The sequence below is a fragment of the Phyllobates terribilis genome, unplaced genomic scaffold (genome assembly GCF_046119375.1).
Source record: "Phyllobates terribilis strain yellow unplaced genomic scaffold, ASM4611937v1 Scaffold_5__5_contigs__length_657084704, whole genome shotgun sequence".
Taxonomy (NCBI): Eukaryota; Metazoa; Chordata; class Amphibia; order Anura; family Dendrobatidae; genus Phyllobates; species Phyllobates terribilis.
In genome coordinates, this window is record NW_027362765.1 from 49,105,878 (window position 1) to 49,128,519 (window position 22,642).

The 22,642-nt window shown below is 43.0% G+C and overlaps 1 protein-coding gene across 1 annotated transcript in view; it reads left to right on the plus strand.

Annotated features, from left to right (window-relative positions):
* Positions 1–22,642, plus strand: part of LOC141271435 (uncharacterized) — a gene marked incomplete at its 5' end in the record, with an annotated part of 223,463 nt that overhangs the window by 135,280 nt on the left and 65,541 nt on the right. Inside the window, 3 exons of the mRNA XM_073681511.1 lie at positions 1,029–1,127; positions 2,570–3,094; positions 9,434–9,671. Coding sequence (XP_073537612.1) covers positions 1,029–1,127; positions 2,570–3,094; positions 9,434–9,671 — 862 coding nt within the window. The remainder of the gene's footprint in view (positions 1–1,028; positions 1,128–2,569; positions 3,095–9,433; positions 9,672–22,642) is intronic.

The following is a 22,642-nucleotide window of genomic DNA, read 5'->3' on the forward strand; positions in this document are numbered from 1 at the left end:
TAAATACAGAATTGGTGACGTGTTTCTATTATGCTTTTCCTCTGATTGTTCCACTCCTGGTTTTGGCTTACAAATACTGATGTGAAATACTGAATGAATACTAATAGTGTGAATGTGGCCTAATGCAGTATAAAATGCAGCATAAAATTTAGCAAGCCTCCATGATGAAGGCGGAGGAAGCATAGATGCCAAATACTAATAAAGCAACCACTCATACATTGAGGCTATGTGCCCACAATGCAGAATTTAAGCAGAAAATTTCCGCAGCGTTTCTGCATGTCCTTGCCAGTAAAAACGCATGCGGATTTTACACGCGTTTTTGCAGCGTTTTTACATGCGGATTTGACTTGCGTTTTTCAAATCCATTTTGAAGTCAAATCCGCATGCAGAAGCGCACAAATAATGGACATGCTGCGGATTTTTCCGCAATGATAATCTGCAGCGGAAATTTCCGCAGCATGTGCACAGCACATGCGGATTATCATTGGGGAACATGGGGCAGGTATTACCAAGCGTTTTTAAAGCGTTTCGGCTGCAGAAATTCTGCATCAAAAACGCTTGAAAAACGCGTAGTGGGCACGCAGCCTAATCAATCCAGGAGGTGGTAGCTTCTTAGATTGTTCCTCTGGATTCTGCACCTGTGCTACCTCCACCCTATATAAGTCGGGGCATGGGTGTGTTCTGTAGTATATTGGTGGCCACTTTTGATTTAGTGAGTATGGCTAGGCTATGTGGTGTTTGGTGTTGCTGAGGTTTTTTTTTTTATGTATCTTTTCCCATAAAACTTGTCTACAATGTGTATGTAGAGGAAAAAAAATAATGAGCTCCTGATTGAGGTCTTAGAAAGTGTCTGGAAACCTAGGTGTGGTTAAAGGTATCTGCACAAGGAGGGTTTTTTTTTCTCAAAAACTTGGAGTTTCTGCTCTGAAAACCCTACGAAAATCCATCTTGTGTTTGTAGAACATAGCAAATCTCACAGGTGTACTGCTGTTTTTTTGCTTATGATGTACATGGTCATGTTTCCCCAGTATTCCTGGTCACTTGCCAGCTAAATTCTATTATACGTCTCTAGATTGTTCTAGTGAGAGAATCAAACAGGAGCTGTACCAGCATGTGACCTCAAATCTGTGAATTGTATTCAATGTGATCACATGTCTGCCCGCTCGCACTGTGGAAGCAGAACAATCAGTGATTGCAGACTTCTGTCTCAAGGACAGACTTCTAATAGTGGGTGTAATATTATACTATATTTAAGAATGTACCAGTGTTGACATCTGGTGTTTTGGTGCTTTTTAAAACTATTACACAGGAGTAATTTGTTCTGGTGTTTGGGGACAGATTATTTTCTGTGGTATATAAAATATACTTGATTTGCTCATCTGTCCCTAACGATGTAACATATAAACTTCTTTTTAACTTATCACACACTTATTTATTTCATTTATTTTTAGTTCCCTAAGGGGACACAAACCTGTAATGTTTAACCACCTGTTCTAAATTCTGCAATACCACAGTATTGTAGAGTGTAGAGCCATTGATGATTTTTGTGAAGCTCAACCACATTCTGGACCTCGCAGGAAGACTAAGCTGGCAGCCATGGTGGAGCCTTTGCTGCCATGGAAATCCACCAGCAGTCATGTCACTTAAATGTGACCCTGATGACACCACAGGTCCTTCTGGACTTCTACATTGCTGCCTGCTTATGATTAGTTAGTGGAGTCAGAAGTCTACATTCCCAAGTAATCTGGTAACACCCACTTGGCCTTAACTAAAGTTAACTCATTAAGTGCCAAATACTTGATTGCTTGATCTCTGCAGATGAGGCAAAAAAAAAAAAAAAGCTTTTTATTCTCCTGTAGCCACAATTGCATGATGTTCAGCTTAACCTGAGACATTTGAAGGGTCTTCTCTAAAGAAGCCCTCCTCCTCCCATCAAAATGTTTATTCCTCTTAATATATTGCAATCATCATATTATACAGCACTGTGTACTTACAATTGCTCATTTTGCTTCCTACCCAGCTAATCCTTCTGTTTTCCATTAGGCTATGACATTACACGATTATTAACTGACTAGTTGAATCCTTCCAAGCTCTATGTAGAAACAGGAGGTCAATTTTTCCCTGCATGAGTCATAAGTCACTGCATATATTCCTCTAGGGGAAAGAGGGAGCAGCTGGGTCTGGAGTTTAAAAGGGGATGACTCATGAAGGCAAAAGACCCCCTGTTTTTATAAAATACAGAATTAACTGGGTAGAAAGGCAAAATGAGCAATTGTAAATACACAGTGATAAAAACTTTGATGGGTGGAGTGCTTCTTCATGACTGGAATAAAATATTTTGATGACTGGGCCACCATTATTCAGAAAACAAGGGTTTCAGTTTAAAACATCCTCCATGTTAAGTAACTTGCCCATAGGATTTTTCTCTGTAAACCACCACCTTCCTACATGTCTCTATTGCCGCACACTTGTGTGGTTAGTTACTGACAATGATTACTGTAGACAATGAACTTTTAGAAAAGGTTATACATACTATGAATATCCAGTGTAAAACTTTTTGTCTTTAAAGATTTGGAAATTTTCAAAAGAAATTAATGGCGGAGTATCCTGTTTGGCATGGTCAGCCGCAACCGAAGAAGCTGGAGCCAACATCTTTATCAATCTCCTGTGAAGAAGAGGGGAAGGAAAAGGAGCAGACAAGGCAGTCATGGGCAGCCACATCACCCGATGCACATTTAAGAAGCCAGGCAACAACTGCTGCTCGCACAGCCTCCACATCTTTGGATGCTACTGCATCAGTGACCTCCCCTCCACATCTCGCCATCTCTCCTCAAACTGACTTCACCCATAGGCAAACTCGAACTCTTCGAAAATTGGAAAAGAAACTCAAGATGGAATCTGAATCCCTGTCCTATAGCCGGAGGTTTACCGAAGCTGATGACTTAGATTTTTTTGACTTTGGTCTTGCATCTCGCTGCCGTCACATGCCAGCTGACATCAGAGATGACTTCTGTGCTTTTGTCACCTCTGTGGCATCAGTGTTCGAGTCAGTAGAGTCTATGCCAGAGGTGGGAGACCTCGTTAACCACCTCCGGTGGGTTACTGGCACAAGAAGTGCTCCACCTCATATTTTGCCTCAAACAAGGGTGATAACTATGTCTACCCAGACTGACCCCCTTTTCATTGCAGATCATGCCTCTCCTCCTTCCTAATCTTCTAGCAGTGAGCAGAGTAGTCATCCTTCTGGCCCCTCATTATCCTTTGATTCACCACCCCGTGTTATAGCGGTTTTAACTTATTTGTAAATTTAATGTGTGCACAGACTTTTTTGGGCTTTATTTTTTTTTTTATGGAGTGGGTAAATGCAGTGAAGGAATGTTTTTTAAAAATGTACAACTCTTCTGTAATTTTTGTGAATAAATGTTTGAATGTCCTGTTCTATTTCTTGCAAATCCTTTATTAAAATCGTGACATGTCGAATCTGTAAACACTGGTATGTCACATAAAACACTAAATACATGTAAAAAACAAAGGAATTTGCTGGCACCAAATACCTGTGTGATAATATACCAATTAAGCAACTTAGCCTGAAGGTACCAGGTGCTCACCCAGGGTCGGCTCCAGGATTTTGTGGGCGACAGTCTCAGTGGGCCCCTTTAACACATACCACAATTCATGATGCACAGAAATAAATATGTATATTCCACAATAGCTCAGAAACAGGCGAGTCGCGCCATACAGGATACTGCCCCCCACAGAATTCCCCACGCAGGATGCTTCTCTCACCCCCCCCCCCCCCCCTTATAATGCCCCATGCAGGATGTCACCTCCCCCTCCCTTATAATGCCTCCATACATTTAATTAAAAAAAAAAAAAAAAAAAAAAAATCAAATACTCACCTCACTTCTCACCTGCAGCAGCTCTGGACTCCAGCGTCTTCCCGCTCTGCGCTATCACGACTCAGGAGAGGGCGCGGTGGATAGACGTCACAGTGCAGCAGCCGCGGAACAGACTGGACCTGCTGCGAAGGCACGGGGAGAGGTAAGTATTGTGCTGGGTCCCATAGCGCGGCGGGGTGCCCGACGGCGAGTGGGCCCCCCGCCTGCTCAGGGCCCCGGCACTTGCCTGGGTGCTGACACCGGCCCTGTACGCACATATAGAGGCATAACTGTCAAAGGAAAAAAGTGGCACTCCACTGATACTTTAAAAATCCAGTCTTTGTTTATTGAAACTTTAAAATTGGATGCAGGGTGTGTGAAATCAAATTAATTTAACCGCAAATTTTGTATTTTCACTAGGGTAACAGGAGAGAAAAAAAAATCAAATATATGTGGTCAAAAACTTTTTTTTTTTTTTTAAGGCATAGTGCAAAGCTCAGAATGGAAGAAGCACCATATTGGAGTTCAGGTTTTGCTGGACTGGTGCCATGTCACATTGGTAGAGCCCTGAGGTGCCAGATCAGCCTAACCACCCCACCCCACTCCCCATAAGTGACCATTTCACAAACCTACACTTCTTAATGAATTAATCACATTGACACCACAGGTGTTGCAGCATTTTATGGTATTGGGCAGTGAAGGGGGGGGGGGATAATTTAATTGTTACTACCAAAATTGTTTTAGCCATAGATTTTGCATTTTCACATTGAGTTGAGAAATGGGTAAAAATGACACCAAAATTTGTCCCATAATTTCTGCTGAGCAGGGAGACTCGGGAGGGACTAAGCACTTTTTGCCTCCTCGAGCTCAGATTTTCCTAGAATAGTTTGTGGACTCTATATAGAGCCTCTATGTGCTAGAAGGACAGAATCCCCCCCCCCCCCCCCCCCCATTTTGGAAATTATACCCCTTTTGGGAACTTGTCTACAGGTGTAGTGACTACTTTGACTCCATGAGTGTTTTCCAGAAACAAGCAGTAGTAGATGTTAAGTGAATATTGCAAATTGCTCCTGTAGTGACAAACATTGTAATGCCCAGCTTGTGCTTCTGGAGACATGCACCTGTAAATTAGGCAGGCTCCCATTGCTACAGGAATGCCAAACAAGTGGAAGTTAACTGTGGTTTAGGTACACTGTGGAGCTCAGAAGGGAGGGACATTTGGATTTGGGAACGCAGAATTTGCTGGATTTATTTTAGTGGGCGAGGGCCTTCTCGTTTTTTTCAGACCCTATTGTCTTACCTGTAATGTGGAAGCCCCTATATTTCTGTTAACAGATGACAGACCTGAGTGGGGAATTGCTTTTTTATGAATGGAGTTGAACTTTTAATGGGAACACTTTACATAACATTTGGGATTATATTTATCCTAGGCTGAGCACTTATATTGAGGTTTCCATCGAAATCACCGAGTGACGTGATTCAGAAAAAATCCCCGAAGGATCCATTCACTATAATCAGGCAGCAGAGTTACTCTGGACTCAGTCTGGCCCCTGTTCAGTGTCGTCCTTTTCAGAAGTGCACAAAACTGTGGATGACAGCACTTTTATGCATGCCTAATAAAAAGACAGACACTACCGGATCACAGGCCAGATGGTGTCCACAGTGCCTCCATCTGCTTCATTACAGGGAATCTTCCGGCGTGGGTTTCGTCTGAATCACATATTTCAGAGATTTAAGGGGAAACCCTGGTGCAAGCTCTTAGCGCAGGATATGCCTTACTGCTATCTTTGGGAGGCAGAATGAACAGATCAACAGCAGGTGAAGAATTGGTTTTATTTAGTTTTTACACTGTTCCTTATGTGGTATACGTGATTAGGCGCCTTTGTTCTTTGGGTTGGTGCGATACCAGATTTATAGCTGGTTTTTATGATTGCCAACTGTCACACACTAAAAGATGCTTTTTATTGTAAAAACAAGTTTTTGCATTGCCATATTTTGATAGCTAAAATCTTTCCATATTGCTACGGACAGTCATGTGACGACTTGTCTTTTTGTGGGACGAATTGACGTTTTTATTGGTACCATTTTCGGGCAAATGAGATTTTTATCGCTTTCTATTCTAATTTTTGGGAGGCATAATGAACAAAAAAACAGCAATTCAGGAATTGTTTTTTGGGGATTTTTTTTTTTAAGCCATTTCACGTGTGGTAAAATTGGTAAGGCAGCTTTATTCTTTGGTCAGTATAATTACAGCAATATCATATTTATATAGTTTTTTTTTATATGTTCTGCCCATTGGGACGGTCCTAACTTTTGTGTAAATCAAGTTTATTGAAATTGAGCATTACAAGAAAAATGCAATCTTAAAAGGTGAACAAGTATGGCACAATAGGAAATCACAGTTGTATAACTATTAAAGGCATATTGATTACAATTAGATTGTTTAATGACAAGACTTATGACATCTTCTAATCATTGATATCGGTTGTTTAAAATTAAGATCAATAAAGAAAAATTATAATTATAAAACAATGGTTTTAACTATAATAACTTATAAGAGAAAGAGGTGAGTAGAAGAGAAGTTTGGGTGGGGGGAATAAGAAAGTAGAGGAGGGGAGAGAGAAAGGTTAAGATTTGGGACTTGGATCTCTCCACCATATAGACCCGGGCCTCCACACAGACGGGAAGAAAAAAGGAAGACTTGGTCAACTGGTCCAAAGTGTGGAAAACTAGTTAGATTCAGTGTGCCCAAGTTGTGATAGCGGACACTTTGCTTACAGGTATGAGTTAAGACCCGGATAACCAGGAATCTAGGTCTGGGGTTTCCCTAAACGCAATCCGAGGAGCCCAAGTATTGTAAGTCTTGTCAGGGTCTCCCGTCACTTGGCCTATCAGGAACGATCCTAACTTTTCTTCAGTATTAAAACCATAGAATGTATCAACTAACCTCAATGTGAATAAGGGCAGAGCAGGACAGGAGCCGATGAGTTCAGACACTAGTCAATGTGAAACTATATGGATGAAATATCTAGCTCAGAAAGGGGGGGTGCACAACCATGTTTGTATAAAAAAATAAGCCAGAGCATAAGTTGGTATATATGCAAAGTATAGGGGCAGGTTCAACTGTAGCCATTTCATAACAAAAACAAAGAAAACAATTAGTATATACCCTGTAGTAACTAAACAAATAGTAATAGTACATGTAAATAACATGGGTACTTTTATTTTGATCAAAACACTGTAAAAAGCTATCCCATCGCAACAAGGTGTACACACTCTAGACAGTCTCATTTTGCTTTCTTATTTGTTTTTTTTAAGAAATGTATATGACCAGACAGGGCGATAATGTTGGTACGAGCTGCTGTTATTGAGGACACCACCTACCTGTTAATCCAAGGGTGGTTGCTCCACTTCCATCCTTTTCATATTGCCTAGGTGCTGCACCTTTAGGAGACCTGAATTAGTTAAGATGGTCAAAGTCACATCTCATTTAATATCTGAAGAATACACTGATAAAAGTATAGTTAAAAAAAAAAAAACACCTACCTACAGCAATCTGTGCCAGCAAAAATATTGATGATCTTTTATTACGGACATAAGTGAGAACATCAGCTGGAGCAGGCTCACCCATAATACTTATTTTAATAAAAAAAAAAAAGTTTATAATCTTTCCCACTACTTTACTGAAGCTTGTTTAGGTAATGCAATCAAATAATAAAAAAAAAAGAGTGTACTCTCCTCCTTGAGGAGCATGACTTCTCTAGCTTGCATCTGTGACCTCTACTAGCATCAACGTTCAATGGTGAGGTGTGGGTCACGTGACTACTGCAGTCTATGAGTGGCTGGACGAAGGATCTTACTGGTTGGCTGCGGGCATCGGGTTGCCCCATGTCATGTGCTAATGACGGTAATTTCTGGCGACTGACCAAAACAGCAAGAGCGGTGCTCCTCAGAGATTGGATAACACCAAGCCATTTAGGGAAGGTGCCACTGACTGCAGCATCTGGGTCTGAGCTCTTAATAAACAGTGCACATTTTGCCCTGTTGTGATACTATAGGCTATATTCCCCTTTAAGAATATGCAGCAAAATGTCTCTGTCTCTCCCTACTCCCCCTTTAATCTGCTGTTAATAGTACAGCTTGGCTCTGTATTCAAGCCCCTCCTTAACCCTCCATGTATCTGGTGGTCACAATTTCTGTTCTAGAGGTGATATCTTTGTTGGGTGGGTGTCGGAGGTTCGTGTAGGGGTACACGTGTAATGCCAGTGATGCACTACTCTGCCATAGGTCACACGCCGTGTGGTGTGCAGGTATTACCACTTCACTAAGGCAGGAATGAAAGTAAAAGAAAATTTAGTTTGTGACGCCAGGGTGCACTGTATTAACTTCTGTTTCCTGGTGTGATGGTATGTTGTGCACCCGATTGTCCAGAAATAAACAGATAGGCGGATAGGCTATTGGTAAACTTTACTTAGAGCAAACAAATACAGGTAAATCCAGACAGATGATTCAGCAGAGTTTCTCTTTCAATGCAGCAAGCACAGTTACTTTCCAGTATGATAATGCAGATACATAAATGGTGCAGTGATTCCTGAGTCCTAGCTTCTGTTTATCCGTACAGTCTATCACACAGCTGATTGCAGCTGTGACTGTGGTCTCTCATACACCAGAGATCTGAGTTTCCATACCTGCTCCTCAGCTCATCACAGGCAAGACCAGACACCACACCATGTCTCCTCCTCTCTCACCACACAGCACTAAGCTCAGGGCTGAGCATGTCCTCTAACCATGTGACCTTATTGCCATATATTTAAAGCAGGGCTAGTAATCTGTTATTGTGTTCCACTAAGTACATCACTCTATACATATATGAAACATTCTGTACTTTATCTGCAAAGAGAATATGAACATTATGACATAGTGAGATAGCTGCTGGCTCTGCTACATCTTAAAGGGACATACACATACAACTTTGTGGCACTACATATTCACCCACTTTAAAAACATGCATGTCCTCATGCATCTGGAACGTCTTACCGTGTTTTAGGACAAACTATAACTAGAAACACACATAAAATGCAAACAGTAAAATAATATGAGTCCATGAGGTTCTGAATAAATGCTGTAACCTGGAACAAATATGACATCTTTCAAATGTCTTTGAAGGCACGTCGGTTGAACGTTGCATAAAAATGAAGGAAATGAGGAACATGGAGCTGTAGTATAACAGTCTCTTGTAGCGGGCTATTTTCTCATTTAATAGTCCCAATTAAAGTACATAGAGTAAAGCATCAACTCGAGTCATTCAAGGTATATTGCTGGGTCACGGCCTTTGGTCACTCTCTCTGACCTTCTCAAAGAGTCACTTGTGATACCTGATGAGGGCTCATCCTCAAGGGGCTCAAAGTCAATACACTCAGTGAGGGGTGACTGAGAGTCAACAAGTTCATTCTCTGGGCAGACAGGTTGTGGGATGGACCACTGCAAACAGGGACCAAATGGCCATCCAAGAGGAAACATATTACCTTCTGGAGCTGTTGCTGACCTTTTGTCAGGGGATACCTGATCTGGAACAACATTCTCTGCAATATTCTTCCTGGAATCAGCTCTGAAGTCATCTGGGGAATGGTTGGCGATGTCATCTCCGCTGTCATCTCTGGAGGGATCTCGGACGTCATCTGTCAGGCAAAGCTTCAGCTGGCTATGGTGTATCACCTTGGTTGTCTCTTCATTCTCTTTAGAGATTTTGTAGATTTCTACTTCAGGCAGAGGGATAGCTCAAACGATGTATGGGCAAGTTTCCCAATTTTCATCTAATTTGCTGGTGCGATGATTCTTCTTAAGCCAAACTCGATCTCCGACTGTCAGGGGTTTTGCTTTGGCATTCACGTTGTAGTTCGCTTCTTGTCTCTGACGAACAACTTTCATTCTCTCTTCCACAATGGCATTTGCTTCTTCTAGTCTTCGCTGATGCTCTGTGACCCAATCAGTTTGTGGTAGAGGGTTGATTGTTTCTGGAACTTGCACTTCCAAGGCAACATTTGCTGGTAGTCTTCCTTGTCTACCAAACATCAGGTAATAAGGTGTGTACCCAGTGGAACAATGGACATTGCTATTGTATAGGTAGACCAATTCTGGCAGTAGATTTGAAGAATCAGTTCTCTGCTGAGCAGGTATTGTGCATAGCATGTCAATTAGAGTCTGATTCATCCTCTCACACAAACCGTTACACTGTGGATGATATGCAGTTGTTCTCAATTTCTTACAGCCATAGAGGGTACACAGTTCTTGGAACCGTTCACATTCAAATGTAGCACCTCTATCAGTTAGGATCTTTTCTGGATATCCATAAGGTTGTACGGAGGTCTTCCAGAAGATTTTGGCTGTCGCTTTCACTGTAAGGTCTTTCATTGGCACTGCCACAGCAAATTTTGTATAGTGGTCGATGATAGTCAAAGCGTAGGAGACACCATTTGCACTAGGCTGTAGTTTCACGTGATCCAATGCAACCAACTCCAATGGCTCGTGAGTGACAATTGGATGCAAAGGTGCTTTTTGGTGAGAGCTTTCTCCACGTCTCAAGATACAAGCGGTACATTCACCACACCATTTTTCTATGTCATCTCTCATTCCAACCCAATAGAGTTTCTTTCGGATGTTAGCCTCAGTTTTGTGACAACCAAAATGTCCAGATTGGTTATGGTAGACTTCTAAGGCAATGCTGGTGATGAGCCCCCTGGGCCGTGGGGTACCCGGTGCCGGCCCGGTAGATGCTGGGGGTTGTAATCACAGTGGCGGTGACCCGGTCCGTGACCCAGGGCGGTCAATCCAAGGGGAATTTATATGTATAGGTTTTATAATGTCCGACTACGCCACCTGTGGAATGCGGCTAAAGGGGGCCGCCGCTGCGGAACAGTCCTCTGAAGCTGGTGGTATTGCAGCAAGGGTATTATTACTCCCCACAGGAAGAGTGTAGCTTCAGGGCAGTGTGGGTGAATGATGGTGGTTGTAGTGCAGGGAGTCAGTAATGAACACAGAGTCCGTGTGATGCAGTCCCAAGATCTTTACTCACAGTTGTTGCGGTTCTTGTTACAGACGTCCAAGTAACTTCCCACGTCGTGCTGCGCGTACTCAGTGAGGGGTTCAGTCCACCCTCAGGTATCTCTGGATTATTTAGCAGGACCCCCTTCTATGTGTCCTTTCTCTGGCCTTCTTCCTGCACCTCACACCCAGCGACACTCCTATCCGGTACCCTCGGGCCTTGGCGGGCGACATGTGTTCCGTCCCCTGGGTCCTATGTGGCTACCTTCTTAGCGAGACTGGTGTGGACTTCGGCTTACAGCACATGAAATGCTGCAGCCTCCGGTTTCTAGTTGAGCCTTGCTGTTTCTCCGCTAGTTGAGGGACCGGTTCCCCTTATCTGGCCTGACCCCTCTGCCTCCTGGTAGCAGCGGGCGTACGGGTGGCTTGCTGCACGGCCCGTACCCCTAGGGTCCCTTCTTCCGTTCCTGGAGCCTTTCCTGCTCCCTCTCCTCTCAGGCTCAGGCCTCCTGGCTAGGCCCGCCTCTGGAGCAGACCTCATGCAGAGCCTCTGCTCCTGTCACTTCTCCTCAGACTGTCTGAACTGAACACTGATCTAAGATGGTGTCCTGTTTTATATGCTCCTACTCCAGTGCTCCCAGGATCTACGTCCTCCACCCCTTTCACTACATAGTTCCCCCTCTCTAGGTGGTTCCCCCCACTCCAGCCAGGGACCAGGGACTGTGCTCTCCCGTAGGAGCAATCTCACCTTGTCCCCCGGAAATGTGGTGTAATGAATGCTGGTGTTAGGGTCCTGAGCCATACTCCTTCTTTACCTGAGAGTGAGGTACCACACCTCTGGATGAGATGCAATAATTCTGTGGCGACCGAACCCTCAGGGGCGCCACACTGGCATCTTGCCTTGGTACAACGATCTGGATTACTCGCTCATGGGTAGCTGGATCAATGGTTCTTCGAACCAGCAGGCTTTTTTCAGTGAATAGCCATTTCCACTGTTTCAAAAGTCTGTTCAACTCAAGATCTCTGGAGTTGTAGCTGCCCTGATGTCTATAGAGTCCATTCCTTGTACTGAGGATGTCTTTTAGAGTGTTCAGCACTCTACTCTCTTCCTGGATTTGGATCCATTGGACTCTGTCAGTTTGCAGCTGTTGCTCTTGCTGGTTAGATAAAGGGTGAGGATTACATCTTAACATATGGGCACCTTGCTTTACATGCAACTGTTGGAACTCTCGTTTAATGTGGCCTCGTCTCCGGCACTTCCTGCATATGGGCCTCCTTTGAGTGTAAAGCTGATCTGTGGGCCGATTTCTAGGATTGTGATAGCCACATTTTCTTGAGCCATAATGCCATCAGTCTCTGTGTAACCAGGAGTCTTCAGGTTGTCGGTACTGCTGCTGCTTTAAATCTTTTAGCTCCTCACACACCACTGTCAGTCTCTTGGTGAGTTCTACTACTTGGTCATGCAGGTCACCTGCAGAATCATGGGTTTACATAGTTACATAGTTACATAGTTTATAAGGCCGAAAAAAGACAAGCGTCCATCCAGTTCAGCCTATTTCTTGTGCACTGCAGCTATTCCGCAGCGTTGATCCAGGGGAAGGCAAAAAAAACCCATGCGGTATAGGCCAATTTACATCATTGAGGAAAAATTCACTTCCCGACTTCAATCTGGCAGTCAGATTAAATCCCTGGATTAATTAACTATCACTAAGCATAAGATGTAATTTTATTGTTCTCCAGAAAGGCGTCCAGGCCTCTCTTGAACTCATTACGTGAATTGGACATCACCACTTCCTCTCCCAGAGAGTTCCAGAGTCTCATGGCTCTGACCGTAAAGAATCCCCTTCTATGCTGGTGCAGGAACCTCCTTTCCTCCAGACGCATAGTGTGCCCCCTCGTCTTTGTCACCATCCTTGGTATAAACAGGTCATGGGAGAGATCTCTGTACTGCCCCCTGATGTATTTATACATGTTTATGAGGTCTCCCCTAAGCCTTCTCTTTTCCAACGTAAATAGGCCAAATTTTGACAACCTCTCTGGGTATTCTAGTCCCTCCATTCCCTTTATTACCTTAGTCACCCTCCTTTGTACCCTCTCTAGCTCCAATATGTCTTTCCTGAGCACCGGAGCCCAGAACTGTGCACAATATTCTAAGTGCGGCCTTACCAGCGCTTTATACAGAGGAAGAACAATGTTCTCATCATATGCCCCTATTCCTCTTCTGATGCATGCCATGACTCTATTTGCCTTCGCAGCTGCTGCCTGACACTGGGCACTCCAATTTAATTTGCTGTTAACCAAGACGCCCAGGTCCTTCTCCATGTCAGATTTTCCCAACGGTTTCCCATTTAATATGTATGGGTGACTGCTGTTTTTCTTTCCCATGTGCATGACCTTACATTTATTGGCATTGAACCCCATTTGCCATTTTTTGGCCCAACTCCCCAATTTATCTAAATCCTCCTCTAGCTGTGCCCTATCCTCATCTGTATTAACTACTTTACAAAGTTTAGTATCATCTGCAAATATTGCTATTCTACTATGCAACCCTTCCACTAGATCATTAATAAATATATTAAATAATATAGGGTTTGAATTAGAACACAATTGGTAACCGTTTCTTTGAGGCCAATTGGTGGCGCTGTTTCAGGTCTAGGGAAAGCACTTGTTTGGTTGTCAGGCTGGTCACATGGGCTACTGCAAGCGGGAACTTGGCTGGAATCTGCTTTCAGTCCCAGAACTCTAATGGCCATCTCCTTGAAGTTTAAGAATGAGCTGTCTGGGTTCTGCAGGGACAGTATTCTCAGTTGAGTTTTGATAGACTCTGTTCTTGCTCCCTCTACAAACTGGTTCCTTAAGGCGACATCTGCATTCATCACTTCATGAGGTTCCACCTGTCGTATGGCATGCAGTGCCTCTTGCACGCTCAGAGCAAAGTCTCTGAGTGACTCATCAAGCTGCTGTTTTCTGCCAAAGAATCGCATTTTTAATTCTGGGAAAGTTCTGATATCAAAAGTGGCACTCAGTCTCTCAAAGATTTGTTCAACAGTTCTTTTCTCAGTATGGCGCCAGGATTTCACCTCCCTTAGAGCTGCTCCACTCAATTGCCCAATTAATATTTCCACCTTCTGCTCTGTGGACACTGGATAAAGTCTAAAGATAGCTTGCATCTTTTCTCTAAAGTCTCTTAGTTCATGGGCATCCCCTTTATAGCTTGGGAGCCACGGTGCTCCAAAATAATAGTGCATAGTTATAGGCATTGTGTGGGCCATACTGTAAGCTCCACTATTGCTGGACAGATCACACTCTTTATCCTCAGACGTTATGTACAGTCTATTATAGTAAGAAGTTGGTACAGTTTGCTTATCCTCTTCCAGGGGTGCTGTGCCTTTTACTATGATCTGGTTCTATATTACTGCAGGAATCGATGATGCTGCACTGTAATCCTGTGTATAAGGCTGAACTTTCCCTTATTGGGTATGCTGTGCTGCAATTGGCTGAAGTACGATGAAGAAGACGGGACTTCCTTCTGCTGCTGTGCTTGTCCTCACGGCGGCCATTAGCACATGTACAGTTCATGAAGCTCTGCATTCACAATGGCTGAGGTTTCTTGCGCACCTTTCATTTAGTAGGATCCTGTTCGTGCACGCCAAAAGATAGATATTGTAATGCCAGTAATGCACTACTCTGCCATAGATCACACTGTGTGTGGTGCTAGTGTTATCACTTCACTAAGGCAGGAATGAAAGTAAAAGAAAATTTAGTTCATGACGCCAGGGTGCACTGTACTAACTTCTGTTTCCTGGTGTGATGGTATGTTGTGCACCCGATAGTCCAAAAAACAGATAGGCAGATAGGCTATTGGTAAACTTTACTTCTTATAAACAAATACAGGTAAATCCAGACAGATGATTCAGCAGAGTTTCTATTTCAATGCAGCAAGCACAGTTACTTTCCAGTATGATAATGCAGATACACAAATGGTGCAGTGATTCCTGAGTCCTAGCTTCTGCTTATCTGTACAGTCCTTATCACACAGCTGATTGCAGCTGTGACTGTGGTCTCTCATACACCAGAGATCTGAGTTTCCATACCTGCTCCTTCAGCTCATCACAGGCAAGACCAGGCACCACACCATGTCTCCTCCTCTCTCACCACACAGCACTAAGCTCAGGGCTGAGCATGTCCTCTAACCATGTGACCTTATTGCCATATATGGAAAGCAGGGCTAGTTCGTTAACTCTTAGTAATCTGTTATTGTGTTCTGCTAAGTACATCACTCTATACATATATAAAACATTCTGTACTTTATCTGCAAAGAGAATATGAACATTGTGACATAGTGAGATATCTACTGGCTCTGCTACATCTTACAACTTTGGGGCACTACACACGTACTCCTCCTTGGCGGTTGATGGTTACTCTGGAGATGAAGTGGTGGAGTTGAAGGCAGATTTGCTCACCGCGAGTCCGACAACCGACATATTGCATCAACTATGGTGATAATTTACATGGCACGTTAACTAGTTTAATGGTTGAATTTTAAATAAAAGCTGTGGCTGACCCCCGTCCAGCGGGAGGGCCATCACTGGTAAGGTTTAAAATGCTGGTCTCTGCAGTCTTTATTACAGCTCTCTCCCACCTGGTCAAATAAGCTTAGGTTATAATGTAGTGGAAAACCCCTTTAACCAAGCAAAGACTAGCAGAACAGTTGTTCTAAACAGCTATAGCGACATAGGCTAGTATATCCTACATTGGAATTGTTTACAAAAAAAAGAAAAAAAAAAATTCACACTGAGTATTTTTGCTGAGCTTTTGGAAACTGCCAAGTTTTTAGCGTTTTGGAGAGTTTCTGCTCAAACTCAGCACAAAGTCCTAGGGCCTGATTCATTATTGATTTTCGGGCAGTTTTATAAAGTGAATTCCACTCCGTTAGTGTCTTAGATTTGTCACAAATTCATCAAATGATTTGCGCCTTTTTTGGTTAGTTAGTTTTCAGATGTTTACATCAATGCAGCTCTTCCTGGAGGTTTAGACAGATTCATAAATTTCGACTTGTTTAAATATTTACGAAATTTGACGCAAAATTTGACGCAACCCTACTCAAGTCACCCCAAACAATAATTTTGTGCATGCAAGTTTCAGAGTCACATTTTTGAGACCTTTCGCAAAACATGAGACTTTTTGCACTAAAAAGTTGCAAAGCTGGTTAAAGGCAAAAAAAAAGAACGTTAGACTTTTGCGCAAAGTTAATGAATCTTTTGCACCATTTTGATGAATTTGGCCCAAAAAACATCTGTGACAACCACAAGTCAAAAAGAAAACTGACTGAAAAACCACAAATGATGAATCAGGCCTTCAGTTTAAACACTGAGAATAGAAGGTGAGCACCTGAACTGTAAACTGCCAATATGGAGACAAAAGACATGCCGGATAAGCACTGCCAAAGAGACGATGAACCGAGGGAGGTGAAATATAAAATATTTATTGAACTACATGTTACGGAATCAATCAGACTCCTTCATCAGGTATAACCTTCTCATGACCTCCTTGGCAGCACTTATCCAGCTCGTCTTTTGGCTCTATATTTTCAGTTTAAAAGCACTTCAAGGAATAAAACTTTTAAAGCATCCAAAAATTATGAATTTTTAAAACCAAAAACTAATTTTTTGGGTGGAGTTTTTGAAGTTTTCTGAAGAATTTTTAAGTGATTTTGCAAGAAATTATTTTGGAAGAGATTTTTTTACCGAGGAGTTTTCATCAGGCTTTTGATTTGACTGTGCTAAGTTTGGAGCCGATTCCATCTATTTCAAATAAGTGACATGCATATTTTTTTTTTTCTAGACACCGGCATTGTTTACCTATCCCAAGGGATGAGTCAGAAGGCCATATAATACAGACAAGGATAGCAAAGCAATGTTCGGACTGGCTGACGGCTTTCCCGACCTGAGAGTGACAGCTGCATAGAAATACATGCTGTCACGCTTTGGTTGGGAGAGCCAATGGCCAGTCTGAGTATTGCATTATAATCCTCATAGGCCAACTATCAACTCACTTTTCTGTGCTGTGTAACCATCGGAGGAGCCCTCTGTCTAATTCCATATGACATCCCTGAGTGTTTCGGCTACTTATGGGTTTGCGCTGTTACGTCATCTGTTTGTATCTTCTGGTGAAGTGCTTCTGGCTTTCAGAGCTCCGCCAAAGCACACGCTCAGCGGATACCTACCTCCCTACTGCTTGACCGTGATCGAGGATTTTGGTAAGAAGGGTCCGGGGTAGGGAAAAGGCAATCCTTCATGTCACTCTAGGTAATGGAGCTCACTCAGTAGGTTCAAAGGCACTGTGTAATTAGGAACCTAACCCTCACTTGCCACCCGGTGGGAAGGCAGCATGCGTTGGGCAGTAAAACTATCAGTGCCGCCTCTCAGGAACAGTCTCGGAAGTCACAGGATCATGCAGCTAGGCCAGAAAACCAATGAGGAATGATGGAAAGCTTTGCCTTTTTGTATCCACATGTTTCCTGTCTTAGGAGTTCGATTCTCTCTCATGGTGCAGTCATGGGTGAAGGGAAAAACAACAATTCTGTTATAGAATCCCTTGCCGTGGTAGCTCCTTCCAAGAAGAGCTAATTTGCTTTGAGATATAAATTATCTCCAAATCTGCCATTATTTGTTCAAATTAAATAAATAAAATAAATACGATGCATCGGAGAAAAGAAAATAACACACAGGCAGTGTCTGAGTGTACAATTCTTGTCTGCCTTCAGATCCCAAGCAACAAGTATTTTATTACACCCCAAGAAGAAAGGGAATGGCTACCTACATTACCTAAGAAAGAAAGTATTTTAAATGGAAATAACGAGTCATAAATTATAGATTCTCCAGAAGTCCTTGAAAGTTGGCTCTGTCCAATTAACTATATTTTTAAAAACAAGAGAAAGCTTAACACAAAGACATCTCTATATACCATACAACACCCTGTGTTATTGCTTTTATGAATAACACTTATAAAGCTAATATTAAAATATAAAATTATCAAAGATATATGAATTGTCTAAATAATCAAAGCAAAGTATAAATATTTATCATAACACCCTTAACCCGTAAAAGAGTTGTCAGATGCTTATAGTGCTCTATATAAATATAAAAATCCATTTTTAATCACTAATCACTTTTGTAATTTGCTTTATTTTACAATCCCCTACTATTTTTCCTATTAGAGTAATTCCTAAAATTCTTGTAATTTTTTTCTTTACTTCCTGCGATGTTTAATTTGAAGGGAGCCTCAAATGTGAAATCACAGGAGGATGGCCATGCAGACGCTTCTCATCAGTTTTCATTACCATATCACTGTCACCTCTTCTTCTGAAATGAGACGTCATCTGGTGGCGGTGATAGAAGCAGGGTAAGTGAAAGCAGTGCATCAGCATAGCTTCTGTTTCTGCCCTCAAATGAATCATCCTCAGTGGGCAGCGCTGGTGTCACTCACTGCTTCTATTACTGCCCCTTGATGACCATTTGTTTTAGGGAAAGAAGCAGCGATGTTAGAACTGGGCTAGGTGGTGGCAACTGATGATGTGTTAACTGGCGCTTCGAGATTAACCTTCAATTCAATATGGGATGAATAATTAATCAGGTCTACACATTACTAATTTGAACAGATACGAGACACAACACTAAAATCAAAAATACAGCAAAAGGATATAAAAATATCCAAAAATATAGCAGATAAAAGGCAGTAGCAGCATTTAACTACACAAGCCAAAAAATGAATGCACTGCAGGATGCCGCAGCCCCTTGATAAAGGCAGTGGCAACACAGGTGCAAAATACTAATAAGACAACCCTGCTCATCCTACCAATCCATGGAGGGGGTGATTGCTTAGCATTGAAATTGAACACAAATAAGGCTTGTATAGGGCGCTGTTCACACATGAGTAGTGCCCAGCATCTGGCTTACAGCCTATTAGTGACACCCATACTGCTAGATCAGGCTGGCTGCCCAGCACTATTCAAGTGCCCCCCATGAGGGCAGACACCCTAGGTTACAAGGCCAAAATTAATGGTCCTGGCTGCAGCCTGCATAGAAATTAAAACATGTCCAGCAATATATAAATATAATATGCATGAGGTAATGGTCAATATTTTGGCCAAAATATGCAAACTCGCAACCCAGGTCAAGGGTCCTCATTGGTTTTCTAGTCCCTACTAGTGAGCAGAATTATTATGCAACTAAATGAAAAATGTAAATTTTCCGTAAATTATTCTCGCGTCTTAAAGAGAGAATAAGAACCAAACACCTCAACATGTAAAAAAATACATTTCCAAAATATATGTGACCAATGTGGCCGCCCTTATTATCACTAACAGCCATAATCTTCACCCATGGAGTCTGTCAGTTTCTTAATCTGCTGACGATCAACTTTTTGGGCAGCACCAACTATAGCGTCCGGGACACTGATCACAGACTTGACTGTTGTGCTTCACTATAACTCTCCTACTTAAGAAGAGCCCCCTGATCATGTGACCCCTGACTCCTCCCCTCCTGTGACCTCATCACAGGTCCTGTGCGCACAGAACAGCCATATATGTGGTGGCGGCTCTGCAGGTGGAGGTATGTGGAGATCCCCCATTACTGGGGGCAGGGGGGCATTAACCCCTCCATTCCTGGAGATAGTGCCCCCTTCCTCCAGTTCTGCCATGTGTATATGTACAGTAATATAACGCTGGATGTGCTCATGTATACAGGGGGCATTAACCCCTCCATTCCTGGAGATAGTGCCCCCTTCCTCCAGTTCTGCCATGTGTATATGTACAGTAATATAACGCTGGATGTGCTCATGTATACAGGGGGCATTAACCCCTCCATTCCTGGAGATAGTGCCCCCCTTCCCCCAGTTCTGCCATGTGTATATGTACAGTAATATAACGCTGGATGTGCTCATGTATACAGGGGACATTAACCCCTCCATTCCCGGAGATAGTGCCCCCTTCCCCCAGTTCTGCCATGTGTATATGTACAGTAATATAACGCTGGATGTGCTCATGTATACAGGGGACATTAACCCCTCCATTCCCGGAGATAGTGCCCCCCTTCCCCCAGTTCTGCCATGTGTATATGTACAGTAATATAACGCTGGATGTGCTCATGTATACAGGGGGCATTAACCCCTCCATTCCCGGAGATAGTGCCCCCTCCCCCAGTTCTGCCATGTGTATATGTACAGTAATATAACGCTGGATGGGCTCATGTATACAGGGGACATTAACCCCTCCATTCCCGGAGATAGTGCCCCCCTTCCCCCAGTTCTGCCATGTGTATATGTACAGTAATATAACGCTGGATGGGCTCATGTATGCAGGGGACATTAACCCCTCCATTCCCGGAGATAGTGCCCCCCTTCCCCCAGTTCTGCCATGTGTATATGTACAGTAATATAACGCTGGATGTGCTCATGTATACAGGGGACATTAACCCCTCCATTCCCGGAGATAGTGCCCCCTTCCCCCAGTTCTGCCATGTGTATATGTACAGTAATATAGCGCTAGATGTGCTCATGTATACAGGGGGCATTAACTCCTCCATTCCCGGAGATAGTGCCCCCTTCCCCCAGTTCTGCCATGTGTATATGTACAGTAATATAATGCTGGATGTGCTCATGTATACAGGGGGCATTAACCCCTCCATTCCCGGAGATAGTGGCCCCTTCCCCCAGTTCTGCCATGTGTATATGTACAGTAATATAACGCTGGATGTGCTCATGTATACAGGGGACATTAACCCCTCCATTCCCGGAGATAATGCCCCCTTCCACCAGTTCTGCCATGTGTATATGTACAGTAATATAACGCTGGATGTGCTCATGTATACAGATGGCATTGACCCCTCCATTCCTGGAGATAGTGCCCCCCTTCCCCCAGTTCTCCCATGTGTACTGTATATGTACAGTAATATAACGCTGGATGTGTTCATGTATACAGGGGACTTTAACCCCTCCATTCCCGGAGATAGTGTCCCCTTTCCCCAGTTCTGCTATGTGTATATGTACAGTAATATAATGCTGGATGTGCTCATGTATACAGGGGGCATTAACCTCTCCATTCCCGGAGATAGTGCCCCCTTCCCCCAGTTCTGCCATGTGTATATGTACAGTAATATAATGCTGGATGTGCTCATGTATACAGGGGACATTAACCCCTCCATTCCCGGAGATAGTGCCCCCTTCCCCCAGTTCTGCCATGTGTATATGTACAGTAATATAACGCTGGATGTGCTCATGTACAGTACAGACCAAAAGTTTGGACACACCTTCTCATTTAAAGATTTTTCTTTATTTTCATGACTATGAAAATTGTACATTCACACTGAAGGTATCAAAACTATGAATTAACACATGTGGAATTATATACTTAACAAAAAAGTGTGAAACAACTGAAAATATGTCTTATATTCTAGGTTCTTCAAAGTAGCCACCTTTTTCTTTGATGACTGCTTTGCACACTCTTGGCATTCTCTTGATGAGCTTCAAGAGGTAGTCACCAGAAATGGTTTTCACTTCACAGGTGTTTCCTGTCAGGTTTAATAAGTGGGGTTTCTTGCCTTATAAATGGGGTTGGGACCATCAGTTGTGTTGTGCAGAAGTCTGGTGGATACACAGCTGATAGTCCTACTGAATAGACTGTTAGAATTTGTTTTATGGCAAGAAAAAAGCAGCTAAGTAAAGAAAAATGAGTGGCCATCATTACTTTATTAAATGAAGGTCAGTCAGTCTGAAAAATTGGGACAACTTTGAAAGTGTCCCCAAGTGCAGTTGCAAAAACTATCAAGCGCTACAAAGAAACGGTCACATAAGGACCGCCCCAGGAAAGGAAGACCAAGAGTCACCTCTGCTTCTGAGGATAAGTTTATCCGAGTCACCAGCCTCAGAAATCGCAGGTTAACAGCAGCTCAGATTAGAGACCAGGTCAATGCCACACAGAGTTCTAGCTGCAGACACATCTCTTCAACAACTGTTAAGAGGAGACTTTGTGCAGCAGACTTTCATGGTAAAATAGCTGCTAGGAAACCACTGCTAAGGACAGGCAACAAGCAGAAGAGACAAGTTTGGGCTAAAGAACACAAGTAATGGACATTAGACCAGTGGAAATCTGTGCTTTGGTCTGATGAGTCCAAATTTGATATCTTTGGTTCCAACCACCGTGTCTTTGTGCGACGCAGAAAAGGTGAACGGGTGGACTCTACATGCCTGGTTCCCACCGTGAAGCATGGAGGAGGAGGTGTGATGGTGTGGGGGTGCTTTGCTGGTGACTCTGTTGGGGATTTATTCAAAATTGAAGGCATACTGAACCAGCATGGCTACCACAGCATCTTGCAGCGGCATGCTATTCCATCCGGTTTGCGTTTAGTTGGACCATCATGTATTTTTCAACAAGACAATGACCCCAAACACACCTCCAGGCTGTGTAAGGGCTATTTGACCGCAGAGTGAAGGCAAAAGGGCCAACAAGTGCTAAACATCTCTGGGAACTCCTTCAAGATTGTTGGAAGACCATTTCCGGTGACTACCTCTTGAAGCTCATCAAGAGAGATGCCAAGAGTGTGCAAAGCAGTCATCAAAGCAAAAGGTGGCTACTTTGAAGAACCTAGAATATAAGACATATTTTCAGTTGTTTCACACTTTTTTGTTAAGTATATAATTCCACATGTGTTAATTCATAGTTTTGA